This window comes from Anneissia japonica, unplaced genomic scaffold (genome assembly GCF_011630105.1).
Source record: "Anneissia japonica isolate Jap-2015-1 unplaced genomic scaffold, ASM1163010v1 scaffold2326_len296723_cov167, whole genome shotgun sequence".
In the NCBI taxonomy this organism is placed as follows: Eukaryota; Metazoa; Echinodermata; class Crinoidea; order Comatulida; family Comatulidae; genus Anneissia; species Anneissia japonica.
Genome location: NW_022697846.1, coordinates 36,347 through 62,812, shown reverse-complemented (window position 1 = coordinate 62,812; position 26,466 = coordinate 36,347). Strand labels below are relative to the sequence as shown.

General features: G+C 34.4%; 2 protein-coding genes and 1 long non-coding RNA gene across 3 annotated transcripts in view; 2 read left to right on the top strand and 1 right to left on the bottom strand.

The window, feature by feature from the left end:
- The first annotated feature begins 3,967 nt into the window (after window positions 1-3,967).
- LOC117102359 (60S ribosomal protein L31-like) lies at window positions 3,968-5,954 on the top strand. Its single transcript, XM_033242620.1, is given in 4 exon segments — window positions 3,968-4,015; window positions 4,582-4,676; window positions 5,066-5,361; window positions 5,849-5,954. Coding segments are annotated over 3 exon segments (426 nt in total). The 5' UTR covers window positions 3,968-4,015; the 3' UTR covers window positions 5,884-5,954.
- A 5,963-nt stretch (window positions 5,955-11,917) lies between these two features.
- On the bottom strand, window positions 11,918-14,881 carry LOC117102358. Its single transcript, XR_004444403.1, has 4 exons — window positions 14,720-14,881; window positions 13,956-14,081; window positions 12,997-13,096; window positions 11,918-12,224 (listed from the first exon to the last, which is right to left on the bottom strand). It is a non-coding gene; the product is annotated as an uncharacterized LOC117102358 (long non-coding RNA).
- A 5,580-nt stretch (window positions 14,882-20,461) lies between these two features.
- The window catches only part of LOC117102353 (zinc transporter 1-like), a 14,085-nt gene continuing 8,080 nt past the window's right edge, over window positions 20,462-26,466 (top strand). Inside the window, exons 1-5 of the mRNA XM_033242615.1 lie at window positions 20,462-20,635; window positions 20,881-21,184; window positions 21,360-21,585; window positions 23,017-23,274; window positions 24,855-25,040. Coding sequence (XP_033098506.1) covers window positions 21,008-21,184; window positions 21,360-21,585; window positions 23,017-23,274; window positions 24,855-25,040 — 847 coding nt within the window. The 5' untranslated portion in view covers window positions 20,462-20,635; window positions 20,881-21,007. The remainder of the gene's footprint in view (window positions 20,636-20,880; window positions 21,185-21,359; window positions 21,586-23,016; window positions 23,275-24,854; window positions 25,041-26,466) is intronic.

Below are 26,466 nucleotides of genomic sequence, written 5' to 3'. Positions count from 1 at the left end.
TATTATTATTATTATTATTATTATTATTATTATTATTATTATTATTATTATTATTATTATTATTATTATTATTATTATTATTATTATTATTATTATTATTATTATTATTAATATTAATATTAATATTAATGATTTTATTGCTGCTGCTGCCGCCTCATTTTTACCGTATTTAATCGTAGTACACCATGTTTATAATTAGTTTATATTTCGCGTTTTTACTTTTATGACGTAAATTGTTTAGCATCGTTTTGGTCTTGCCGTTTTGACTTATTGCCGTTCTGGTAAAAAGTGCTGCCGTTTTGGTTTATTGCCGTTTTGGTCATTGCCGTTTTGAATAATTTTGGTTTATTGCCGTTTTGTCCAAAAACCGCATCAAGCTCCGCAAGCTCCATCAATCAACCTCGGAACGCCACATATCGTCGGAACAATATACGGCCTAAAAGAAGCATGAGAAATATGTTCTCACTTAATAACACTATGATCGCCTAAAAGTTACTTACATAGGCGTAGGCCTCCTACTTAAAATACGCGACCGTATTCAAAAACAGCGCGTGCTAGCATTTTCTTTTGTTTGATTCTGTGCTCTCATTGTGTGGTTTGTTTATTTAAAATAAGTTTATGAGTAGCATCCAGTTATAAAGTCGAACTGCTTTATTCAATGCATTAGACGGAATTGTCTGGCCTCGCAATCACAACTAACTGAATTATGTCTGTCGTGCTATTTTCCGAACTGACTTCAGTCAAGATGATGCATTTGATGTCCATAAAAGAACTCATCGTAGCAGCTTTACTCCGCTGTCCTCGTCAAACGGGAGGTGTCCGTGAAATAATGGACAATATCACCATCATTTGCCCGGAGAAAGTAGCTTCACCGAATGCAAAGAGATTTGTTCGCCAAACTATCACTAACGCTGTATACATGAAGAGGAATAAAAAGTACAAATTTCGTCTGCAAGATGGATGGCAAGTCGATTTACCGTGCATTATCGTCGTCGATGGAACTGCATACAATGTCTCTATCAATACTTACAACGAATGGGTGAGATATCTGAACACGACATCAAGTGTCGTGTCGATCATCAAAAAACCGGGCTCTGTACGTTTAATCGACTATTATTCGAACCAACCAGTCGAAGAAACAATTGTGCCGATGGAGTATGGGACTCCACAGAATAATTACTACGCACCGCTGAGCTTGAAATGTCAGATGTTTTCTATCGATGAACTTCTTAAACCCAAACCTTCGGCCTCCCATAGTTGAGATCATCGCCACTATTGAGTTGAGCAAGGACGTACATGATTCCTTGTCACGAACATTGGACTTTTACTTAAGATAAGCCTAAAATAATTCACTTGTTAATGGCTACACCCCTACAGTTTTCTCTTTGGTCAAATAACTACTTGTTTACATTTTTATGTATTCACCTAAATCATATAATGTACATTGATTTAATGTTTTATTTTTGTTTTGGTATTTCCTTTTTTTTACATTGTAGTTGTACTAGGCCTTTTGATTGATTGATGTGTTTATATTGCTTGTGTTTGGATGCACCATCAAAGTGATGGGTACCGCTGTTTTTCAAAATCGATTTCCAAATAAATATTATTATTATTATTATTATTGTTATTATTATTATTATTATTATTATTATTATTATTATTATTATTATTATTATTATTACTTATTATTATTACTTATACCATATACTGTAAACACATGCTTTGAACAATTTAAGCTGTTTCCGGCTGAGATGCCATATTATACATATGGGTATTAAGCATTATTATAACACTTGATTATAGCACAGATCCAAACGTTAATTCATCAATTTTAATTTTTTTTTTTTTTTTTTGAATTTTTTGTGCTGGTTCGAACGGCTCACTCGCCAATGGTTCCGGTGGTGGAACAAGTCTTCTCGGATAAGGACTTTAAACCGTAGGGCCAGTGTACGCATTTGGTTCGTGTGCACTTTAAAGAACCCAGTACATCATTCGAGAAGATTAGGGTGTTACCCCGGTGTACTGGTCATTAAGTCCCCTGTTGTTAAATGGATATGCCACGTAGGACAGTGATTAAGTTCACTTATTGGCATATCCTTGGCCCTCGTGCCTAAAGAAATGAAATGGAATGAAAAATGAAACTTTAACCTGCAGCGGAACGTTGACCTAATGGAGACTTCCAATGATTTAGGTATCCTTTTTGTCTATATAGCCTAGTACCTGAGGCATAAGATTGTTAAAACATATTTTTTAAATTGGATTTTTTTTTAAAGATAATGTTAATAAAGAAATGTGAATGAAACATGAAATTTACGTCAGTTCCGTTTCTTGTGCACGGTGCTTGAAAACTAACTTTTTTCATTGTTGATGATATTTGATAATTATGATGGGGATGATAATTAGGATTATGATGATGCCCACGGCAGAGTGGTGAAGATAGCTTGATATAACTGCTTAGTGACATTATGTTTGATGACGATGAACCAGCTACAATAATAATAATAATAATAATAATAGTTAGTAATAATAATAATATTATTATTATTAATTATGTAATATTATTAGTAATAATAATAATAATACTTAGTAATAATAATAATATTATTAATTATGTAATATTATTAGTAATAATAATAATAACATTATTATTATTATATATTAGTAGAACGTGATTTTTTCAGGGGGTTGCTTGTCACAAGAACCCATATGTTAAAAGGAAATTTAAAACGCAAGTAGATTGTGTCCATGGGTGGTGCCAGTAGAGACAGGGGTTATCCCCCTCCCCCCTTGTCGTCGAGAGAGCTTCCCCATCCCCGGTCAGGGAGAAAAACCACAATTCGTCGGGGAGAAATATTTTTGTAGACTCCAAAGCCGATTAAATAAGCCTTTGAAACTCATATATTGTCATATTTTAATATTATGTCATATTATTATGTCATTTTGGGTGACGCCGACGGCGGCCCCATTTTTTTTCCCGTCTGGGATCTCGGACACCCCGTCGGACAAACAGTACAGTTATCTCAGGATGAAACTTCATTCTACTATATCTAAAAAAAAATTAACATTTAGTTTATTTGCAGTTAATGGTAAATTTGCTATGTGTTACCGTAACTTTGCAAATACTGTACATTGTGTCAGCCTCAGCGATAAGCTCTCTATTCAATTGGGCGCGGCGCATCACTTTTTTTTTGGATAAACAATCGCAATAAGATTGTTTTATTTCGTGTCAGAGGCCTACGTATCTGGATAATGCGTTACTCTGTAGCAATACTTTCGCTACAAAACTTGCTCCGAAAAATTATATTGTAATAGGCTATCTAAAAAAATGTACTAGTAACATTAATTTTCTATGTCATTAAATTAATGTTACTTGTAGTTGTAACATTAATTTAATATGTCATGAAATTAATGTTACTTCATGGTAACATTAATCTAATATGTCATTAAGCGCACCTTCAGAGGAGTGTCAGTCAGTAGGGGACCAGACCACACGGTTGAATTTTATTTTTCTTTATTAAGTGCTAGTAATTTTATGTTTTTTGATAAAGTGTTTATAATAGTATATTTTTAGGTTAATAAGTAGAATTGTCCACTGATTAATCTCAGGTAAGATCGTATACTCGAAGTATCGAAATGCACGCCATCGTGTCGGGATTAATATTTCGACATTAATTATGTCATTTCAGGAATGATGATGACATGATTAATGTCGAAATATTGAATCCCGACACGATAATGATGATGACATAATTAATGTCGAAATATTGAATCCCTACACGCTAATGATGATGACATAATTAATGTTGAAATATTGAATCCCGACACGATGGCGTGCATTTCGATACTTGGAGTATGATACGATTAAGTAGAATTATTTAAATGAATTGTGCATATAAAAAAAATCCGGGCCCATGGCTCAGCGTCTCAGTAAATATCTCCCTCTATCAGTTCACTTAGCTGTATTGCCTTCCCATCAGCCCTCAGAACTTCCTCTATTAAGTTCCCTTTCGTGAACGTAAGTTTCGTTGTAGTGCTATCCTAAATAAATCTCATTTTATCATATTAATCATATTTCAAAATATTGTTTAACCTGTTGAAATAGATTCAGTGTCAATTTTTATGTTGATAAATATAAATTTTGATAATAATTTCAAAGTGTTTCTTTTACTAAAATGCATTGAAAAACATGACCTCCTCACTCACGTACTCATTTACATTGATGAACTAGGCTAGGCCGAATCCGGCTAGCCTAGGCCCAGTCTTTATTCATCGTTGCTAGACCCCAGGCCGGGTCACTTTAAACCAGACACCCTGCCTGGCTGGTAATTCGCCTGGCTGGGCCTAGCGAAGCAAGGGTATTGCAGACTAACCCACTTACTAGCAAGCATACGTTTCAAGCTAGGCTAGGCTAGGTAGGGCCTAACTAACCGGCATACCGGCCCACTTCTAATTGTCAGTAGTACCAAGGGAGGGGTATTCATAAATTTAAAGTTATTTATGTAGGCCTAGTGTTTTACTCTAAATCACTTTTTAGCTGATCTTAAAAACTTGGCTACTTATATTCTTTCTTTTTTTTCTCAGATGGCAAAAAAAGGTGAGAAGAAGAGCCGTTCAGCCTTGAATGAGGTGGTAACACGCGAGTACACCATCCATCTTCACAAGAGAATCCATGGCGTGTAAGTATATTTCCCTTAGACATTGGTCGTGGGTTCGATACAAAGGATAGTGGTAAATCTTGTTGGGAAGTATGTTAGGAAGGTGCCACACTTTAATTTGATTTTGTGCAGAAGATATCTTGAAAACCAACTCAAATTTGCTTTGAAAATCACTACTAAAATAGGTGTGTGGCATCATAATTACTGTCTATATAAGTGGGTTGTATATTGGGGGAGTCAACAGTGGCTTTTATAAAAATATAAAATCGATGACCCCTTTGTTGCATCGAGTGAAAATTGCTACCACCTGGTAGCCAGAAAGAAGGGCTTGAACAAAATATATATCCCTCTTCAAAAGTAATTTTATTACATTTTGGTATTTAAAAAAAAATGTTAATTGTTATTTGCAGCTCATTCAAACGAAGGGCCCCTCGTGCCATCAAGGAAATTAAGACATTTGCCACCAAGATGATGGGAACCAGTGATGTAAGGATAGACACAAGACTAAACAAGCACATTTCTCTGGAGCTGGCCCTGATCCATACTGCATAATATTTCTGTACAGTAATTTGTTTTCTGTATCATCTTCATAGGAGTGTACCCTACAGAGTACGCGTCAGGCTGGCAAGGAAAAGGAACGAAGATGAAGACTCCGCTAATAAATTGTACACATTAGTTACACATGTTCCGGTCACAGGATTCAAAGGTAAGTTACTTGTTCAACCTAACGCGAGATTTTATACGAAAACCATACCCCTGTAGATAATCATTTTGCTGAATAAAAATAAATTTTCAGTTTTGAGTTGTTAGTAAATGCTTTGTTGTGAAAGAAAGCCAAACTCTCAAATGAAAATCTATTTTGTCTTCTTAATTACAGTAAATCATTATAAAGCATTTATGAAAGTTGCTACTAAACTGTTTACATCACACTGCATTCCATACAACCAGGCGATAAGATTACAAATGAGATGGCCCAAAGCTGAAATTATTTTAAATTAATAAAAACGAACAATTTTGCTAAAATCTTGAAATGTAGTTTGACATTTTTTTAACAAGTCACAGATATTTAAAAAAAATAGTTTTTATTAATTTAAAGATGAAAATATCCAAATTCTCTAAAATACATTTGCTTCAAAAATGTTATAATACAGTATAATATATTTTATTGATTTCTTAATTTCTTTTCATTTCAGGCCTACAGACCATAAATGTCGACAATGAAGACTAATCTAAAGTTAGTGCTTGAAATTCTTGTAGAAATTATGGAAAATTAAAGCATAAGTGTACAGCCGATACAAAGATCTTTCTTTTTGCTTTATTTCTTGTCAGTTTTGTTTGAAAATGTAACAACTAAACATCGTTTATGTTGTATGAACTCTCACAGATAATTTCAAACCGCTAATACAAACTAATTATTTTATAACCATCTCTTTTGTTTATACGTTACAAAGCCTCCATTGCTATCATACAGTCTTAGCTAAGGTCTTGTTGAGTGTACACTTTTTGCTAAATTTGAAATGAAATTTTCCAAGAACCTGGCAACTGGCAAATTTCCATGACCTTGTCCTTTGACTTTTTCATTCGAAAATAGAAAGGGGATATCTTTATGGTAGCGTGTATCAAATCGAATTTCTTTGACCTTGTCATTTGACCGTTCATTCAAAAATTTAAAGGGGTATTTCTTCCATTATTATGTACCATTCCACTAAATTTTATGATCCATTCATTTATTATTGCATAATCTTGCTTATGATTGCTTATAGCTTATAATTATAGACTCATTATTGCCACCTCAAGACAGACTAAACATGATAGCAATGGTCCATCAACCGTATGATTGGACGGCCCAACTATAATACTTAGCTTGACTGAGCAGTGTCTTTGGGGAGGGAAAGGTCGGATAATGTTAACATTTTGATCAACTCAACCTGTGCCAATCATCTACAGTATCTATCCATCTACTGCAAATAGGAAGCACTGTCAACAGATGAGAAACAAAGCTTGCTACACAAGTTCTGCTTGTGGCATGGTTTGTGTCTTCAAGAATAATCCATCATCCAAACCCATAATTGAAGGTGTTAATGATTAACAGTTTACAGAGTGTTGTGGTACCATCATTATAATGAGCATTGTATATACAGTAATACAGTTGGACTTGCCAAAGTCAAATGCAAAATGCCATTGAAATATTGTTCGACTTGGATAAAATTCGGCGTACAGATTGTTAAATAATGGAATACACAACAATTTGCCATGTAAAATTAGACGACTTAGAAATTATTCGACTTGGGCAAGTTTAACTGTAGTGTCTTTCTAGTAACAGTATTGTGTCAACTTTTTTTTAAAACAATTACTATATAGCTAAGATGTCAAGGATTAAGTGCTGAATCAGCAGCGCATGGCAATGCATAGTGAAACCATAGTAATATTACAACACATTGCAACAATTGCTCCCATTTAATGATTTCACACCAAATATTTCTGTACACTTCACATTTAAGACTTCCAGTGCTCTGCTTTACATGCAAACTTCTTCACTCTATTTATATCAGTACAGTTGAAATTGCCTAAGTCAAATCCAAAATGGCATTGAAAATCGTTTAACTTAGATAAAATTGACTTGCCGTTTTTTTTAATTAATGGAAACAAAACAATTTGGCATGAAAAATAAGATCGTCTATTATTTCAGTTAGGCAGATTCGACTTAAGCAAGTTTAATTGTATTAAAAACAACAATTAAATTTATATAATTAGGAAGAAATATCCTATTTTCGTTGATTTCAAGGCAACTGTGGGGATAATTAAAAAAAAAAAAAACATTTTTTTTCTAAAATTCCCATTTTTTTCGTGGCGGAGTGTGCTTCAATTTGCCATTAAATAAAATTTTATTTTTATTCAAAATCATTATTGGCGGGTGGCGCGTACGCTAAACAAGGTATAAAGAAAGTCTTGTCATAAGCTCCTGTCACAGGTACCCATTTATTCTCCTGTGTGATGAGAAAAATACATTGCCTAGCTAGGGACAAGCAGTATTTCCCAGTCAAGAATTTTATTTATCATTAGAAACCCTAAGCCTCAACCTATGCATTCACATCAAGTTTATCTACACTAATCATGGGTTCCTGTTCATTCATTCATTCATGGATTTTTTATTCAATATTCAATATACAAAATTCAGGCAAAAAAAGTTAAAATTACAATTAAGTCATAATAACAACAAAGTTACCATAAAAAATGAGTAAGTGAATAAATAAATAACGGGGGAACAGAAGGCAGTATAATGTATTGTAGACGAATCTAAATGGCACATTATTTACATTGCCCTGGTTGGGTCATTAAAACAGTACATTAAAAAGCGAAATTACACGATTACAGGTAAAAACGAGTAAAAAGAAATGTAAACTAAATTGATCACATCAACATTAAATCAAATTTAAACATGGATATATAAAAAAAATTAGACAGTACATTAAATCAAATTACAGGACAGAAACTCAAATGATCACATCAACACCAAGTGTTATTCCGATATCCCTCAACCATAGTAGACATAAACTGCAATACGTACAGATAATTAAAAAAAAAAATCAATGACGATGGACTGTATTTGATATAAGAAAGCAAGATGAAAAAAGGAATGTAAATAAAAACAGAATGTATTAACAGCAAATTTGAATAGTGGAGGTGGTTTGGCTCAGTGGAAATGGTTTGATTTCGCAACCTAAAGGTTATGGTTTCAATCCTTAGCTGTGCGTTTCACGTGTGTCCTTGAGCAAGGCACTTTATCTACATTGTTTCTGTCTACCCAGCTGTATCAACAGGCCTAATGGTCAGGTAAAATGTTACAATTTATGAGGAAAATGTAAAATTAATTATACCATCCTTTCTTGTACGAAAGCTAACACATGTGTGCTCAGAAAATTACTAGTAATAACCTGCGGTGGACCAGCATCATGCTCTCATCCGCTTCACGCTACTTGAAACTGGGGATAAGCTCCAGGATTTAGTACTAAATTTGACTAGAATGACTGCATTTATTGATTGAATACTTTTTAGCAGCTGAGACGTCCCAGGAAGGAAAAGCTAATATTTCCTTTACATCATACCTTTTAATGTACGGTACCTTTACAGTAATTCTCAACAGGAAATTTAGATTTATGTGTAAAATCTGAAAGCAGAGATAAATAAATATACGGAATATTTTAGAATAAAAGCACAAAACCCTTCAAATCAGTTGCTTCCTGTTTTTGAAAAACTTTGTACACATAATAGTCATTAATTATATAATAAAAAAATATGTCTAAGCATGCAGAAGAAATCATTGCGAAATGTATGCACATTTCTTGCAGTCTCCTGTCCTGTATATCATAAATAATAAATGTTTTGAGTACTGAACTAAAGGCAGCTGTTTTGCGCAATCTTGCCCCATATAATATTGGCTCGAATTTAAAGTAATTTTTTTAAAATCTTGTAATACTGTGTATTATTGCTAACGATTGGTGTCGCAAGAGATTTTCCTCACTAATGTTGTTATGGTCCATATGTTGTATGTAATTGCAGCAGTGGATTCAAGGAGGCGGGGGAAAAGCCAGCCCGGGCCTCCCCTGAATTTTTTAAATTATGAAAACAATGGAGAAAAAAGAGGAAAATCAGGGGCGGATTTAGAGGGGGGCTAAACAGGCTTTAGCGCCCCCCCCCCCCTAAAATTTCATAGCAATTTCTTTTTAACTGCTTTTGAAGGTCCAAATTAAAATATTGTTTAATGTTTTCTTCACACACATCATATTTATGGGCTAAAAATTTTACTGTAGTCGTTTTTCAGTGATAAAATAAAAATGAAATACGTTTTTTAACCGATCAGTGGACAAAAAACGTAGCTAAGAAAGCTGCTTTTGCCTTGCCTTCATGCTCAAATCTCGAAGCAAAGGCCGTTGTGTAGCGGTCTCAACGTTTGTATAATACACTAAACTTTTCGTGTCGCGCGAGTTTGTTCTTGTCTAGTCTTTCCTTGATTGCTTGCGGTCGGAGGTATTTGAATGTTTGTAAATAAACTAACAATAAACTAAAATGTTCATGTCGAGCGAGTCGTTCTTGTCTAGTCTTGTCTTGATTGCTTGTGGTCAGAGGCAGGTATTTAAACGTTTGTATGATACACTGAACATTTCGTGTCGAGAGAGTTGTTCCAGTTTAATTTTTTTTTATTGCTTGTCGTCGGATACTACTACTACATTTAAAACATATTTTAAGGGGAATTCTTTTGTCGTCTGAGGTTCTCCTTAACATTGTCAAATTTTACCTTTAGGGACAGTATTTTTATTATGGAACTGTTTTCACCCTCTCCACATTGTCTTATGTTCCCCATGGCAACCCTTTCACCAGGATTTTTAAAGAATGGGGTAATTTCAGAAAATGTCCTCAAAATTTTAAGGGTGGTGCACAAAATTCTAAAGGGTGGATACAAACAATTGCTTTTTTAGTGCATAGCAAGTGACACGCTAAGTCTGTTTATTGACCTTGCATTTGCATTAATATTTTTTTGAAGCGTGGTTCCAATATTTTAAGCATGGCGTATAATTTGCCTTTTTAATGTTTGTATTTAAATTATGTTGTTTCTGTGAGTATCCTACGTGAAAAGATATTTTTATCTGCCATTAAAGATCCTAGTTAATCGTTTTCATATATTAATTTATTTACATATATTCGTGTTATAATAATGATTTATGTGTAAAATCTGAAAGCAGAGATAAATAAATGTATGGAATATTTTAGAATAAAAGCACAAAACCTTTCAAATCGGTTGCTTCCTGTTTTTGAAAAACTTTGTACACATAATAGTCATTAATTATATACTTGTCTATAAAATATGTCTACGCATGCAGAAGAAATCATTGCGAAATGTATGCACATTTCTTGCAGTCTCCTGTCCTGTATATCATAAATAATAAATGTTTTGAGTACTGAACTAAAGGCAGCTGTATTGCACAATCTTGCCCCATATAATATTGGCTCGAATTTAAAGTAATTTAAAAAACTCTTGTAATACTGTGTATTTTTGCTAACGATTGGTGTCGCAAGAGATGTTCCTCACTAATGATGTTATGGTCCATATGTTGTATGTAATCGCAGCAGTGGATTAGAGGAGGCGGGGGAAAAGCCAGCCTGGGCCTTCCCTGAATTTTTGAAAATTATAAAAACAATGGGGAACAAAAAGAGGAAAATTATAATTAAATTTGGGTCTGAGAGTGCAATTTTTGGCCATCTAGATCTGCCAAAATCAAATTTTCTTCCCTTAGCCTAAACTGTCTGTAGAAGTCCCTTCCTGAGCCCCCACTACTTCAAATTTCCAGATCTGCCCAGTGGCGGCTCTAGGATACATTTAATGGGGCTAAGCTGTCTGACAGGGGGCTGGAGCTTGTATGCCTGAGGAGGGGGGTTTGGGAGTGGGTGTCTCTCTTTTCTCCCCCCCCCCCTTCCGAAATGAGATTTTGCATTAAATAGGGACCTGGATGGCCAAAAATGGCACTCTACGACTTTTTTGGCTTGATGAAGCCTATTAAAAAATTTTTTTTTTGGTCCGATGAGCTCGACCGGTTGGGGGCTTGACTTGTCTGACCCAACACCTCAAACATTTAAATAAGATTGTCAGCTGCATATTTAAATTAATCAACACCATCATCAACAGGATCTGGCAGTCCCCAGCAGAACGTATCCGTCTAAAGTTTTCCATCTACGTCGGCCTTCTGCTAGTCACTTCCACACTGCACCGCACGTTTTCACACTCTCTCATTGGCAACACATACGTAAGTTTGGACTTGTGCCAATTAACCAAGTGGAAGATATCTGCCTGAATCCGTCTTGGTCTAATTTGTTTTTTTGCCATTATATTGTTCTATTGTAATAGGCGTCTTGCTCTAATGTTCTTAATGGTATCATATCTAATAAAGTTATCCCAGTGGCGGATCCAGGGGGGTTCAAGGGGTTCAGATAAACCCCCCTCTATAAAGAAACGTAACAAAATACAACTGGGTCCTGGCTTACAAAAGGCATGCTTCCTACCTAGGCATAGGTGGAAGATCAGACAACAGGCTTAGCCCAACTGTTTTCAATTAAATAAATTATACACACTGTTTTTGGTTCGCTGTCGTAATAAGTGCATTCTTCAGGCCTATCATCCCCTTCCTACCCCACCACTGCACCGATGAAACACCACTCTACATTTCACAAGAATGCATTCACATGAAGAATGAAACACTGATACTGTATACTGAAATATCTAAGACTTTATTCCGGATTATATACAAAAGAAATACAGTTGTTCAAATGTCCACCATTGGTATTAATGATTCATTAAAAAAAATAGTGGCAAGGATACAAATCTTTGGGATTACATAACATTACTGTTCGTGCTACACTGTGTACTATAAAAAATATGCGAATTTGAATTCAGCAGTCAAAAGGTCAATACATTTTCATGGCTATAGATTCTCAGTGAGTGAAATAGTGCACGTCTCCATGGTAACAAACTGGTAGACCAGTTGCAATTGGATGGATGGTTCACTGTTGACATACCTGGAAGATATAAATATATAATGAATTCATATATTTTTTTATATATATTTTATTTAATTTTTAAACTAGTAGCTAATAAACAAACACACAAATCATCAAAGAAAGATAAATACAGTGTTCGAATAAAGGCGAGCGTCATAACCATTAGACCACAGAGTCTTCATGGTTGAACAGATTCAAATCAGATAAATATATACACACATAAACATGTACATGTATAAATGTATAAATACATGTATAAATGTATGTGTACATATATACACATACCTACATACATATATAATTATACATTATTATTTATGCATAAATAATTAGTAATTATTTTCTTTTAGCTTCTGCTAACTAACAAATGCTTCAATAATACTGTAATTGCTATAATCTTTGCTTTCCATATTTCTTCCAACAGAACATCCAAATAAATGAATTCAACCTTATTGAAATTTCATATGTGTGGCCAAATGTCCCAATAAAAGAATTCAGCCTTATTGAAATTTCATATGTGTGGCCAAATGTCCCAATAAAAGAATTCAGCCTTATTGAAATGTCATATGCGAGACCAAACGTTTTGACTATCACTTCAATTAAATTAGCTTAGATAACCACTCAAGGATTTTTTTAGACCTTTTACTATACATTAAAATCCAATTTCAAACCAAATATCCATTTCCCAACTGTTTCCTTATAAAACTCAGCATATGGTCAATAACAAACTTGTTATTACTCATTTCACAGCCAATCATAAACAACCCCCAAGAGAAGGAAAATAGCTTACTGAATTTTGATGCAGGCTAGGCCTACGGTACACACAGCCTAGTTGCAGCAGGCACAGCCAGCAGGGCACTTGCATTCTGGCCCACACTTGCATGCAGATCCTGTAAATATTTAAAAAAAAGTATATAATTGTCATCAATAGCATTTAGTAATTTTATGGAAACCAAATAACATTTAGTTAAGTGCAGAGTTGGGGCCCTGAAGGCCATTTTTCCAATTTAATTTATTCAATTTATTTCCACCAAATAAGCACAGCATGCATATTCTACAACTCCCCTTCCCCCATTCAAGCCATGGCCTTCAGACGAGGTTTCACATCAAATATTTTTTCCCCACATCCAAATGTATTTTATTGTCCCTGAATATTGTACATAAAATATACATGGTGCAGGTTTTATGCATATATAAATAATGCTTATATTTCCTTATGAAAGACTAAAAAGTTTGGTTGATACCAATACAAAGATTCAATTTCTGTCCTGTTTGCTATACATTGTGTTGCATCACTATTCAATACATTCATATTTATATAGCGGCTATTGTTACACCAGTCCTAGGCCAATCAATTGACAGTAATCCTGGAACAACATTTTTTTAAGCGAGCCTCCATTATTAAACCATTACCTCACAAAAGGTAGGGTCATTAAGTATGCACAGATTTAATTGCGTAAGAATAGCATATTTCTATGGGTTTACAAATGGTGTGAATATATACACCGTCTTACATTTATTTATTCAAGTATACATAATAACATGCATATCATTACCAGTAGCTAAAATCTGGGACACAAGAACTGCAATGACCCCCTTCCCCCACCCTCCTCCTCAAACTTAACAAAACATCTACTATAATGAAATTATCTACATGGTACAATTGGTCACCCTGACCCAATCATTAATTCTCAATGGAAATTGAGATTAATATTAACAAATATTAAATTAATATTTTGTCAAACTCACCTTGACAGCAGTCAGCAGCACCCTTGCATGCGCATGATCCGCCTTCCTTGCACTCGCATCCAGAGCCGCAGCTGCAGTTTTTGCAGCCATCTGGACACTCCTGGCTAGCACAGATACAGTTTCCAGCTGCAAATTGAAAGGGGAAAACCCATTATATCATTAGGAGGACTATGAGCACATACTGTAGTAAGTCACGCCCCAGTCGATGTAGGCTTAAGTAAGTCTTAACAAAATGATTATTTTTTAAACACATATAACACAGTGTGTAAACAATGAACAGACGGACCTTATTATTGATTCACAAAAACGAAAGTTTACATATTAATTATTATGGGAATAATCAAATTTTGAAATTCCATAAATATTGGGTATATACTATTATCGCACACCAATAATATACTAAACAATCACTTGATTAAATTAGCACACCAACCAAGCATAGGTTATTTAACATTATAAGTAGGCCTAACAACCAGGGGCAGATTTAGGGGGAGGGGGACGGCCCGGCCCGCCCTTCGGGCTTCGGGAAGACAGAATAATGGGTGTAAAAGCTCCGACGTGGTATTAACTGTGACTGACTTAACTAAGCACCCAGTCACTGAGTTGACTGTGTGAACTCAAATGCAGCCTAAACCTAAACATACCACATACTGTAGGACAAAAATAGATTAAAACCCATTCACAACAATAGACGACTTTAGTCGTCAAAAGATCAGTAGATACTTAAAGAAATTAAATAGTAAAAAGACGTTCGGAATACTTACTTGTCTTGCAATCGCATGGATTTGGCATCTTGAAAATTTGTTGAATTTCTCACAATGGTAAAGAAGTTGAACAACGTAGATTTCGAGTCTCCAGTCTCTCAATCAATGAATAAATTCACTTAGTGTGAAGAATCATCAATACAGCAACGTGGGTTATATACAATCTGCCATGAAGTGCGTGTGAAAAAATGTGACGTCATTTCGTAAGGCACTTACGAAACGTGTGCAAACAGTTCGGCTCGTGTGCATAACCGTGTGTATAATAAGGCGGATATGCTATAGTAATACTGTAATACTGTTTTGCAGCCGAAAATCAGTTACGTATGCAAAATGCAGCTAGTGAATCTAAACCTATCAGGACTAGTGCACACTTTCTCTCCAGAAGTTTCTTAATGTTTTATTGTTAGTCTTTTGTAATATAATAAAGCTAAAACGTGATCAGCAATAACAATACAAAAAATTCGTCTGAGCTGAGACAAGTAGGCTACAATAATCTTCTATAGGCCTAACTATAATTTAGTTGTCTCAGACTTTGTTTTGCAAACCGGATACACTAAACTCTATTTTTTCAAATATTTTCCATTTCTATACCAAATTAAAATACAAGAAGTTGGCTAAATAAATGTATACAATACCATAAAAATACAAGATAGCCTAATTCATTTTCAAGATTTTAATTATGCGTATTTAAAATGCGTATAAAACCTATATATAGAACATACTCGTGGTGTATTCAAAGATTCTTAAGCAAAAGAATGTAGTTTATACTACGTAGGCATCGTATTTATTTATTTTTTCATATATTCAGGTATTTATCTACGGTGAAGTTGTAACAAGTAGAGATGAGATGGTGAAGCGGACTGGTAATGATTTTTTTAAAGACGTTCATTGGCTACAAATGAAACTTTAAAATACAAATTAAACATTTAAAAAAATATATTCATATAGTATCAAAATATATATTTACAATGTCATCATTAAAAAAATATAAAGTTCTTTTCCATTATTTAATTCTGTATTATTCATTATTGCATTTATTATTGAATTATATTATCATTTGTATAATAGGCCTATATCAAATTAATATTTTTTTTTTGAATTGAATTCGTGTTACTCATAGCATACAGTTATTTTATAAGGCCAAATAAAAAAAAAATATTGTGTTGGCGACGCCCGACCGAATGTACGAAATTGAGGTTCGGCATTAATTTAGATTTTTGTTTGTTTTGTTTTGTTCGTGTTTTTTTTTTTTTTTTTTTTTTTTTAACTACAACGAAAAATATTTTTTTAATGACCTAAAGAGGCTGGAATATCTTACTGGACGGTAGGCGATGCGACAGTGTTAGGCGATCGCTTTGTTCTTCAATATAGATTTAAAAATGATCTTTTTTTTGTAATTTTATGTACTATCTACTTTTTAGACATAAACACATTTTTAGTTAAGAAATAAAAGTTTTTCTACCAACCTACCCATTTTTTATTTTTTTTTATTTTCCCACAACATGGCCAACACATGATTTTTTTTAATGACGTCTTTTTCCACGTCTCGTGGGCATTTTATCACCGGACATGCGTGACTTCGCTCAACAACAACTGGGAAATGCACACGGTACCAAAATAATAACTACACAGTACCCAAGGTAATACATTTTTGAAAAAATAAAATAAAATAAACGGGAGACATGACTGTGGGTGGGTCTGGCCTTTCGAAATTTGTTTCGGAAGCGCGTGACGCAGCGGTAATGAGTCCGAAGCTGACGACCATCGTTGCTTTCAAAAACAAATTGTAGGCCCTTGCACTGTACCGTATGTTAGCAAGCTCAAGGCATGGCAGGACATTCGCATAGTTACCACTTTACCCGTTCCCACTCGAGAGCACTGTTAATATCATTATTTATATATTTAAGGGCAAGAATCATCACTTAGCTGAGACATTGCGAAAAAGATGGCCCAGTTTGTTTTCCTGGCTGTATTGTACATTGGTGAGATTGATAATTTCGCTCGACTCCAGAAAATGAATATTCAAACTATAATCGACATGAATTATTCATGACCTGACGGAAATGGTGCCCATATAACGCTTACCGTTTACAGCTTCGGATCGATTGGCTTATCTTGCAACATAGGTGGCGCTAGAGCAATTTTAATTATCTTCATGGAATCACCGGATGCACATTAATATACATCCCCATAAAAAAATTTATTAGTTTATCACCCGCTCCCTCATCACTTTTGGGGAAAATCCGGGGTTTTTTTTTTGTTTTTTTGTCAATTAACATATTTTTATTTCAAACGGTCCTTTTCCCATCTTTTTTCACTTGAAAAGCTCAGGATTTCTTGCAAATATGTTTACTGGTACAACAAAACATCTTTTTAAAATATAAATTTGATTCCACTCTTATGACTTTTTATATATGTGTCCCTAACCATTGATTTACTTGTGAACATCGGTAAAATAGGGGCGAAAAAAAAAAAAAAAAAAAAAAAAAAAAAAACCAAAAAAAAAAAACCTCCCTCCCTCATCAGTTTTTATTCTTTGATAGGGTGATAAACTAATAATTTTTTATGGGGCCTTACACCGTCGTACAAAACTTAAAAAATATGCTATGCTATCTGCATTTTTGGAAGACGATGGGCACTTATAGTCATAAAAAATCAATCTAGTAACGAATTAGATTTGTATAAAACAAGCTGTTTTTGTTTTTTTGTTTGTTTGTTTGTTTTTTTTTTTTGTTTTTTTTAAAAGAATAGCATAAAAAGAAAGAAGTTTCTACTCAAACATAATCTTTATTGAAGCTATTATTTTTTAACAGTGGCCTTTCAGTTTTCAGGTACGTACAATAGGCTATTTATAATATAGGCCTAATTATTTATAATATAATTTAAAATATATTTGCATGAGCGTGTGGCACGGCGAGTAAAGTTATTATTAGATATTATTATTAGGAAGCAAATAAAATTAAATAATTTCCCAGCAAACAGAAATCTTTTTTAAACATTCTCGAAAATTGTGAATGTAATTGTGGTTATGCCATGTCAGGAAATAATGTTAACAAAGCGTTGCAGCAGTACAATGCTTCAAACGTTTAAAGTAAAAAAAAAAGAAGGATTTTACTGTGATGCTCTGCAATAAAAGTTTAAAAATAAGAACCCAAAATTATAACGCAAACCGTTTTTTAGTTGGGTTGTAATAACAATAATAATGCACACGCCAGCGCATACCATGTATTATGCGCTATATAAGTCTCCAACCATTACCATTATTACCATTACCGGTACAGTGGATCCAGGAATTTGAATAGAGAAGGGTTGAGAGGGACTATAATTTATTCGAATAACGACACGCTTTGAACCGCTCCTCATACACGCCACCACGAATTTGTCATATATGACACTTCTTGATGGCCGGAAATGGCACAGTGTCCTGTCAGACTCAAAATTGTAATGTACCTCGTGCGAAAGCGCCCCGTTTGAATAATCGCCCCTCTTGAATAAGCGCCCTAAGGAAACAGATAGTACAGCATCACCAACCTAATTTCTGCATCAACTATTCGAATCTATCTTAGCTTAGCATTGTCGGTCGGTCAGTCCACCTATTCATCAGCAGTCGGTCTATCAGTCTCCATTAAGTTTAACATGGTTTTCAGTTTTGATGCATCTTAATAGGATCCCGTTCTTTTTTTTATTGCTACCCTTTTTGGATTTAGAACTACAGTATTAAAATCTAAAAATTAAAATACTGTATGGCCATTTTATGTCATGAACAAAAATAAACTGACCTCATCACTCTCGTATCTGAAACCCTGCAATGATCCTGCTATCTGAATTGGCAGCAGAGAGCCCAAACGAGCAACCACCACTAATTGGCTTTTCCAGCAGTACTGGGAAAAGACATTGTTTTTGTTCTGATTTTTTTCCTTTTTTCTTGCATATATTTTTCCTACCTTTTTGCACTGTTTTTTTCTGGCCGTCACTTTGGTCACCTCCCCTGCTTAGAATTTTCGCGAACCCCCATATTTTACTTTGACCACCTGCGGACTCTTTGGACTTGGCGGACCCCCAATTATTTTTATTAGGGATCCGTAGGATGTGAACCACTCTAAGAGCTCAGGGACGTAGCCAGGATTTTGAAATTATACACATCTAGATGGGTATAAGAGACAGACGTAGGACCCCGGGGGGGGGGGGGAAGCCCCCCCTGGAAAGTAGCGCGCTCTGAAAGTTGTTAGGGCTGTTCTGAGATGATAAAGTGAAAATTGCAATAAACAACGCATTATAAATAATATTAGTAAGCCTAACAATAATTATATAAAACTCAACAGTGGTGGATCCAAGAATTCAAAAGAGAGGTGACCCAGGGAGGGACTTTTACAGATTGAGGAACCACCCACCTCAGCCCCACCATGGTTGGGGCTGAGGTAAGAACATTTATGATTAGGGCACCTCTAGAAGCCTGGACATTACACTCTCAGACTTAAATTTGGATAGGAGGCCTATATTTTTCTCTTTTTTATCATTAAAAAAAAATTAGGGGAGGGGCCTTCAATCCACCACTGCTCAAAACATTCTTTATCCAAAATACTATAGTCATAATCACGAAAATGGGCATGTAAAACCAGATCACATCCTAAAAACAAGTTTATGCACTCCCGCCTCATCAGCAGTCACTAAGACATACTCTGAGATGGATGTCGACTCGATGGAGTTTAATGTGGAAATAGTACCTCTAGATGACCAGAAAATTACATTTTTAAAAATTCATCATCATCACATCAATGTTATATACAATGCTGTAGAAAGGATTTTCAAACAGTGCAGAACAATATCATTGTGGACCCTCTTTACGCGTAAATTCAAATAATGTTGACCCATTTTCTTAAAAGTTGACCAATTTTACTCAAAAATATGAAAAACCTGTACCGTACCCATTTTCTTAAAAGTTGACCAATTTTACGCGAAAATATGAGAAATCTGGACGCATTTTTCAAGAACAGGACTCATTTTGTGCTAAAACAGCATAATTTAGACCTATTTTTGAAAATGTAGACCCATTCTTTGTGGACTCAATCGAAAAATTGTGTGGGACTGTCCAACTGTCCCAATAGCTGGCTACGGCATTGATTACTATACAGTACTCAAAATGAAGCGCCAACAGATTTCTCATGATCAGCGATTTTCGGCAACCATAGAGATTTTATTAATATGTGTGATGTACGACCTCAGCCCCACAATGGTTGGGGCTGAGGTCCGAAAACATTTGATTAAATAATACATCTAGATGGTCGGAAATGACACTTTTATATAGTAAAATTCATCATCATTACATTACCATAGTCAAAATGATAACAAATTTTTCATAATCTTTTATCATGGATTATCCAAGACAACTTAGGCTTAACTATAGCTTACTAAGCTTTAACTATACTATAATAATTGTGATCAACAAATCACAACTTACTTTTTCGCCTTTAGCACAATTTTCTTCACTTTTTAATATTATTATTATTATTATCTATTCAATATTTATATTTTCTTTTTACCTCCATTAAAAACAAAATATATATATTTCAAACATTTAGAGGACCCGCGCCCATTTCGCATACGCCTATGTACACTGTAAAACTCGATCGAGTTCATGTGAGAGAGAAAAGTGGACCAATTCAGCTGGTGGCGCTATTTGTGAAATTGTCAAAAATGGACAAAAACAAAAAACCAGCTGATCACACGCTTCACACGATTTTTGTGCACTCAGCTCTCACACTGCGGTACGGGTGCAGAGGGAAATCAGGTGGACCGAAATTAATAAAAAAAAACGTTAAAATTGTCTGTAATCATGATTTATATGTGACAGTTTATTAGTATACACTTTTCGGTATTCTAGTACTGAAATGAATTTACAAATCTGAGCAGTACAGGGTAAGTTGAAGCGGTTTTGTGCACCTAGTTCCCAAGGCTAAGCTTCCCAATTTAGACGAAATTTACACGGCACCAAACCCATTGTTCGTCTGTCCAACATCACGAGAGGTTTGACAAGTATTGTGAAATTTCTGTCGTTGTAATTGCGCAGTTTATAGGGTTAATTTGATTTGTGTAACTGGTTAGTTTGTAATTAATTTCTTCGATTTCTCTTTCATAAAATAATTCGTTTTTTACGTTAACAGCTATTTTCCAGACTTGATTTTCGTCTAGGCCTAGCGTAGGCCTCTGCATTATTATCCGGTCAAGAAGCATACGTACAGTAACGGTCTCACATTCACCAGGAATTCTACTCATCATATTTATACCAAAATGGGACGTTATAGTGGAAAATCGTGCCGCCTTATATGTATGATGGTTATGACTAGCACATTTTTTGTAGCAGAAATCACTGTAGGCTACGTTACAGGTTCCATGGCTCTTGTTGCCGACTCATTCCATATGCTCTCCGATATTGTGTCATTAATAGTTGGATTTGTTGCCATAAAGGTGAGAATTAAGATAAAGGATAAATTGATTTTTAATTTCCTTGCTAAATTTCTTTTGGTGTAAAATAGCACCTAGGCTAGGCCTAAGCATTTACTTTATTGCATATATTTGGTTTAGAATTTGTTGTACCAAGCAATCTTTACAGTACACTACCCTATTTGTTTTCTTTCATTAGGTTTCAAAATTAACGACGTCGCGGAATACCTATGGATGGGTGAGAGCGGAAGTAGTCGGTGCACTCGTTAATGGTGTCTTCCTGGTTGCTTTGTGTTTCACGATATTTGTTGAAGCGTTACAACGTTTCATCGAAAAGGAAATTGAAGTAGAGAAACCATTACTGGTTCTTGGGGTCGGCACTGCTGGACTGGTTGTGAATCTCCTTGGGCTTTGCTTATTCAGTGGTAATGTGTTTAAGAATAATAATTATAGTATTTATTAAAATTAAATAAAATATATAAAATTAAATATAAAAATATAAAATTCAATATATACTGTAAGTATACATGTCATCCCTGAAGTAATATGAAAAAAAACCTAAAAGTAGTCAATCAATACAATTTTTGTTTGTCAAAAAAATTTCATAATTGCTTAATAGCACCAGTGATGAATACAGTAAAACTCGCTTAAGTTGACTTTGCCGAACTCGTATAATTTCTCTAAGTCAATTTTATCTTACATGCTAAATTGTTGTGTTTTCTTTTGGTTAATGTTTGTCAAAGATACTAGAAATGCAAGATAGAGTTCTCCACACAAAAACAGTGTTCCACCGTGTTCCACCGAAATGCATGGTGGGAATACAAAAAATGGGACGCCCCCTACAGCTGGATCTAAAAAAACTTGTGCCAAACTTTTATTACCAAGTCGTTGCGTATTTTATTATCAATTCTCAGCAAAGATACTAGATATAAAAACAAACTGGAATAGACACCCAGACAGTGACATCGGTGAATACATAACCGCCTTGGTGGCGGTAGAAATCGTTGCTATTATCCAAATAATACACAAAACAGTTAAAGCATAATCATGAATCAGTAAAGAATAAAGGCCAACTCAGACAGCGAGTCGGCCAACGCAGCCCGACCCGATTTATCGTCGGGGACAGTCTTAAGCCGTCGTGAGAAATATTAACATGTCTAATATTCTACTACGCGACTGCCCCCGACGCACACCGTCGCGTCTGTGTTCAACTCACACAGACCCGATGCGACAACAAATCGCGTCGGGCTGCGTCGTACGACGCTGTCTGAGTTGGCCTTAAAACAACAATACAGCGCAGAATCGCATGGTCGGACGCACTCTTAGTGAACAAGTTTTCCTCCATTAGTGGAAAAGGAAGGGCGCCTTTTGCGTCTGGATATACTTAGCAACAGTTGGGCACGAAGTATAGGAAACTTGCATGGTTAAAAAGAAGGGCGCCGCCTACCTTGGGCACGACTTCTGCCTCATTTTTACAATGCGAGAACTCTATCTTGTATTTCTAGTATCTTTGACGTATGTGTAAAGTAAAATTTCATCCAAGTCGGACATTTTTTCAATGCCATTTTGGATTCGACTTGAGCAACTTCAACTGTAAATTTCACATTTAACAGTACCAAATTAATTTTTTTGATTAAAAACATCATCCTCATTATCATATTTGTCATTGGTATTGTTGTTAATTTGTTATTATTATGATGATGCTTATTATTTTAATTTTATTGAGAATAAATTTTCAAAACAAAATGATATAGTTCTTCAAACATACATATTTTCCCAAACAATTTCAGAATTTCAATCATTAAGGAAAAAAAAAAAAAAAAGAAAAGCTATTAATCACTCGTTTCTTATTTTAGGCCATGGACATAGTCATGGTGGTGGGGGTCATGGACACAGCCATGGTGTTGGAAAAAATTCCCCCAGCCATAGCAGTAATGGTAAATCAACCAAGGATGCACCCAATGTTGAATATAAAGGACTTAAAGACGATAACAATGAAGAATCTGCAAAAAGCCTCTTGAAGAAAGAAAATGACTCCAACTTCAATTGTGATGTAACGGATCAAGCAATTGTCAAAGTTGAAGACAGGGAGGAAGACCTAGAGGCTACAATTGGTAAGGAAATTGTATCAATATTAAGTACACAAATTAAAGCACAGGTCATATCTAGGATCACCATTTGAAGTGGGGGGGGGGTTGGGAGTGTGCAAAAATATCCAAAATAAGACAAAAACAATTTAACCTCATTGACATGATCCAAGCCATGTGTTAAAAAATAATTGAAAATTATAGTCCAAACTATGTTATCTCATTTTATTTTATTTATTTATTATATTATTTTATTCATTTCAGCATATACTTATTTAACCAACATTTACAATTACAGTGACAATTAAATACAATATGTAAAAATAACAAAAAATGAAATGCTGGGCAGGGGTAGAATAACTCAGAGGAGCCAGCTACCCCTTAAAATAATTAAATATAACAAAGATATATACAAATTGTGTATATAGAAAACTACAATCTAGGCGTATTTAAAATGTCATACAGTATTTATGTATTTTTTTGTATTCCTAATGTAAAACGCCTTTGAACATAAACATTAATGAAAGGGGCGCTATGTAAATTTCGTAGATAAATAAATAAATACCGGAAATAACCCAAATCAATCCAAAAAAGAAATAGTCATATTTAAATTAATATATTATGATCTAAAAACTATTATTTAATATTACATTGTATGTTGATTTTGAATATTTGTTAGCAAAGCACACTATAGCTAAATATGTTTTTTATTAATGTTTTGATTCAGTAACATATGTGGCAAAGACAAGCCAAACCAGTCACTCGTCACAAATCGTGTTTCAGAGAAAATGGCCAAAACATGCTAAAATGTCAAATTAAAAAAAATCTATTTTATTGCACTAAACTAACCTTTATATATCTACACACCATCCTATGCTGTTATTTTCCCCATTTTCAATGTTAAAACAACACTTTTTAAGGATTTAAAAATAGTTTCTGCATGAGAAATGCCTGAAATCATAAACTTTAAAGGCTGATTTCTCATATATTGTTCTTTAAACAGCTGTGTGGTTAAACGCTTGTAACTTCATAATGAAATGTCCGATTTAAATGATTTTTTTTACCATTTTATAGCTATTATTTTACTCTCTAACACTGTATTATTAACACAAAATCGATTTTTGCGACGAGTGACTGGTTTGGCTTGTCTTTGCCACATATGCTTTACCTGCAAGACTTTTTTTGTACTCTGTTGAGCCCGCCGCCCGTCAAAAATGATGATTTTGAATAAGAATTTTTGGCTAATTAGCGCAACCACCATCAGGAAAAAATGGAAATTTCAGAAAAAAATAAAAGTTTTTTTTAATATCTATTAGTATTACGCCTGCTGCTGCATGGAAATCTCCAAAAATAAGAATTGCCCATTTCTATTCCTAATTATAAAAATTTAAAGCATTTAACCATCACTACAGTGTTTACAATATATTTCATAATTTATATTTTCTCCTCCCTCTGGATATTTTTGGCAAAACTATTTGCTAAATAAAAAACAAAATTTAGGTTTTATTTTTTTCCACCCTCCTCGGACGAACTTAAAAAAAAAAAGTTCTCGAAACAAGGATTACAAACAGTCTTGCATTAACATTAAATTATTTTTGTTTATTTAGCATCTGATTCACAGTTGAATATGCGTGGTGTGTTCTTACACGTACTTGGAGATGCTTTAGGCTCCGTGGTTGTCATCATCAGCGCATTGATTATTCACTTTGCGGAAGGTGATTGGAGGTTTTATGTTGATCCTGCTATGAGCTTATTTATATGTGTCATTATTCTAGCCACGTCTGTTCCATTGTGTAAGTAGTTACTATATTTGGGCACTTTTTAACACGTTGACTGCCAGACCTTTTTTTAAGGTTCCTTCTCGTGTGCCAAAACAAGTTTACATGTACAAACATACTTTTTTGAAATTTTATTTAGTCCTATATCACGAAAATGATGTCTAATAAATTGGCGGGAAAATATTAGGGACGAGTAAACTCGTCGATTGTACTGTGATAGCACTTTTTATTGACTACGACAAGTGTGAGTAATCTCGTCCGCTTTTTGCATGGGTTGGTTCAAAGGCGCCCCTACACGTGCCGCTCGAGCGTACTCCCGTCTGGCAGCCAACGTGTTAAAAACTTTCCCATATATACTGTTCACGCTTCTGACCTTGTTAAGTAAGGAAAAGCATGTTACTTTTTCTCTGCCTATTCTAAGGTATAAATGAGTCCTGGTACGTGTAATAATAAATGTCTAGATCTGCAGAACTAAAAACAGTTTAGGGTTGGGGTATGCAGGTCATTAGGACCTTAGTGGAGTAACATCCCTATCCTGTAATGCATAGTTACCATTGTATTTTTTTTTATTGTGTTTCTTTGTGCGGATAGTGGCCCCTGAAAGTAAATACTTCCTTGAGCCTCTGGGACAAAGGAGACTGCCAAAAATAGTAACATACTAACTTGCACTACGCATGAATAAGTCTTTTATTGCATTACGCTTTTATCTTAAATGAAAGACCTTAAAGTGTGGATAATGGAAGCAACACTCTGTTATTTTTTATTCATACTTTATATTTATTCTATTGAGACTTATTGAACGGAGCTGTCTTCAGGTTTAGTAAGCTGCTCAGGGGACATTATTATAACCTTTATTGACTGTCCATTAGCTTGCTTGGGCATGTCTGGATACAGAGTCTTCTTAGTGTCTTGTCATATATTGTATCCAATTTATCCTTACAAAAAAATAACACATGAATATTAATAAATTTAATAATGATGGTTATAATGATGGTAACTGAAATGTTAATTATTTTCTATATTGTAATTTAAATTTATATCTATTCTGCTTTTTCTTTTTGTTTTTATTTTTTTCTGATTCCCCACATTGCAGAAAGAGCCACATTGACAGTAATTTATTTTACTTTTTTGAGAATTTGAGAACAGCATTTTTTGTATTTTAAGTGTTTCCGCTTGCTTTCTATATGTTTCATACAGCGAAATACTAGTCCAGCAAACTTTGGTTGGTTGCATTTTTTTTGCTATATTTTTAAAAAATTGGATATGATGTAGAGTAGACATAGATAAATCAAAAAAGTGTGTGCAACATTTTTTTTTTCATACGTAAGGGGGGTTGCCAGGCGTTTCAAAATGGCCGCCATTTTTTCCTAAAATTGTCACTAATATTGTAAATTTATGTCATTAAAATGCAGTATTCAATTGGAAATCCACTCATAACAAT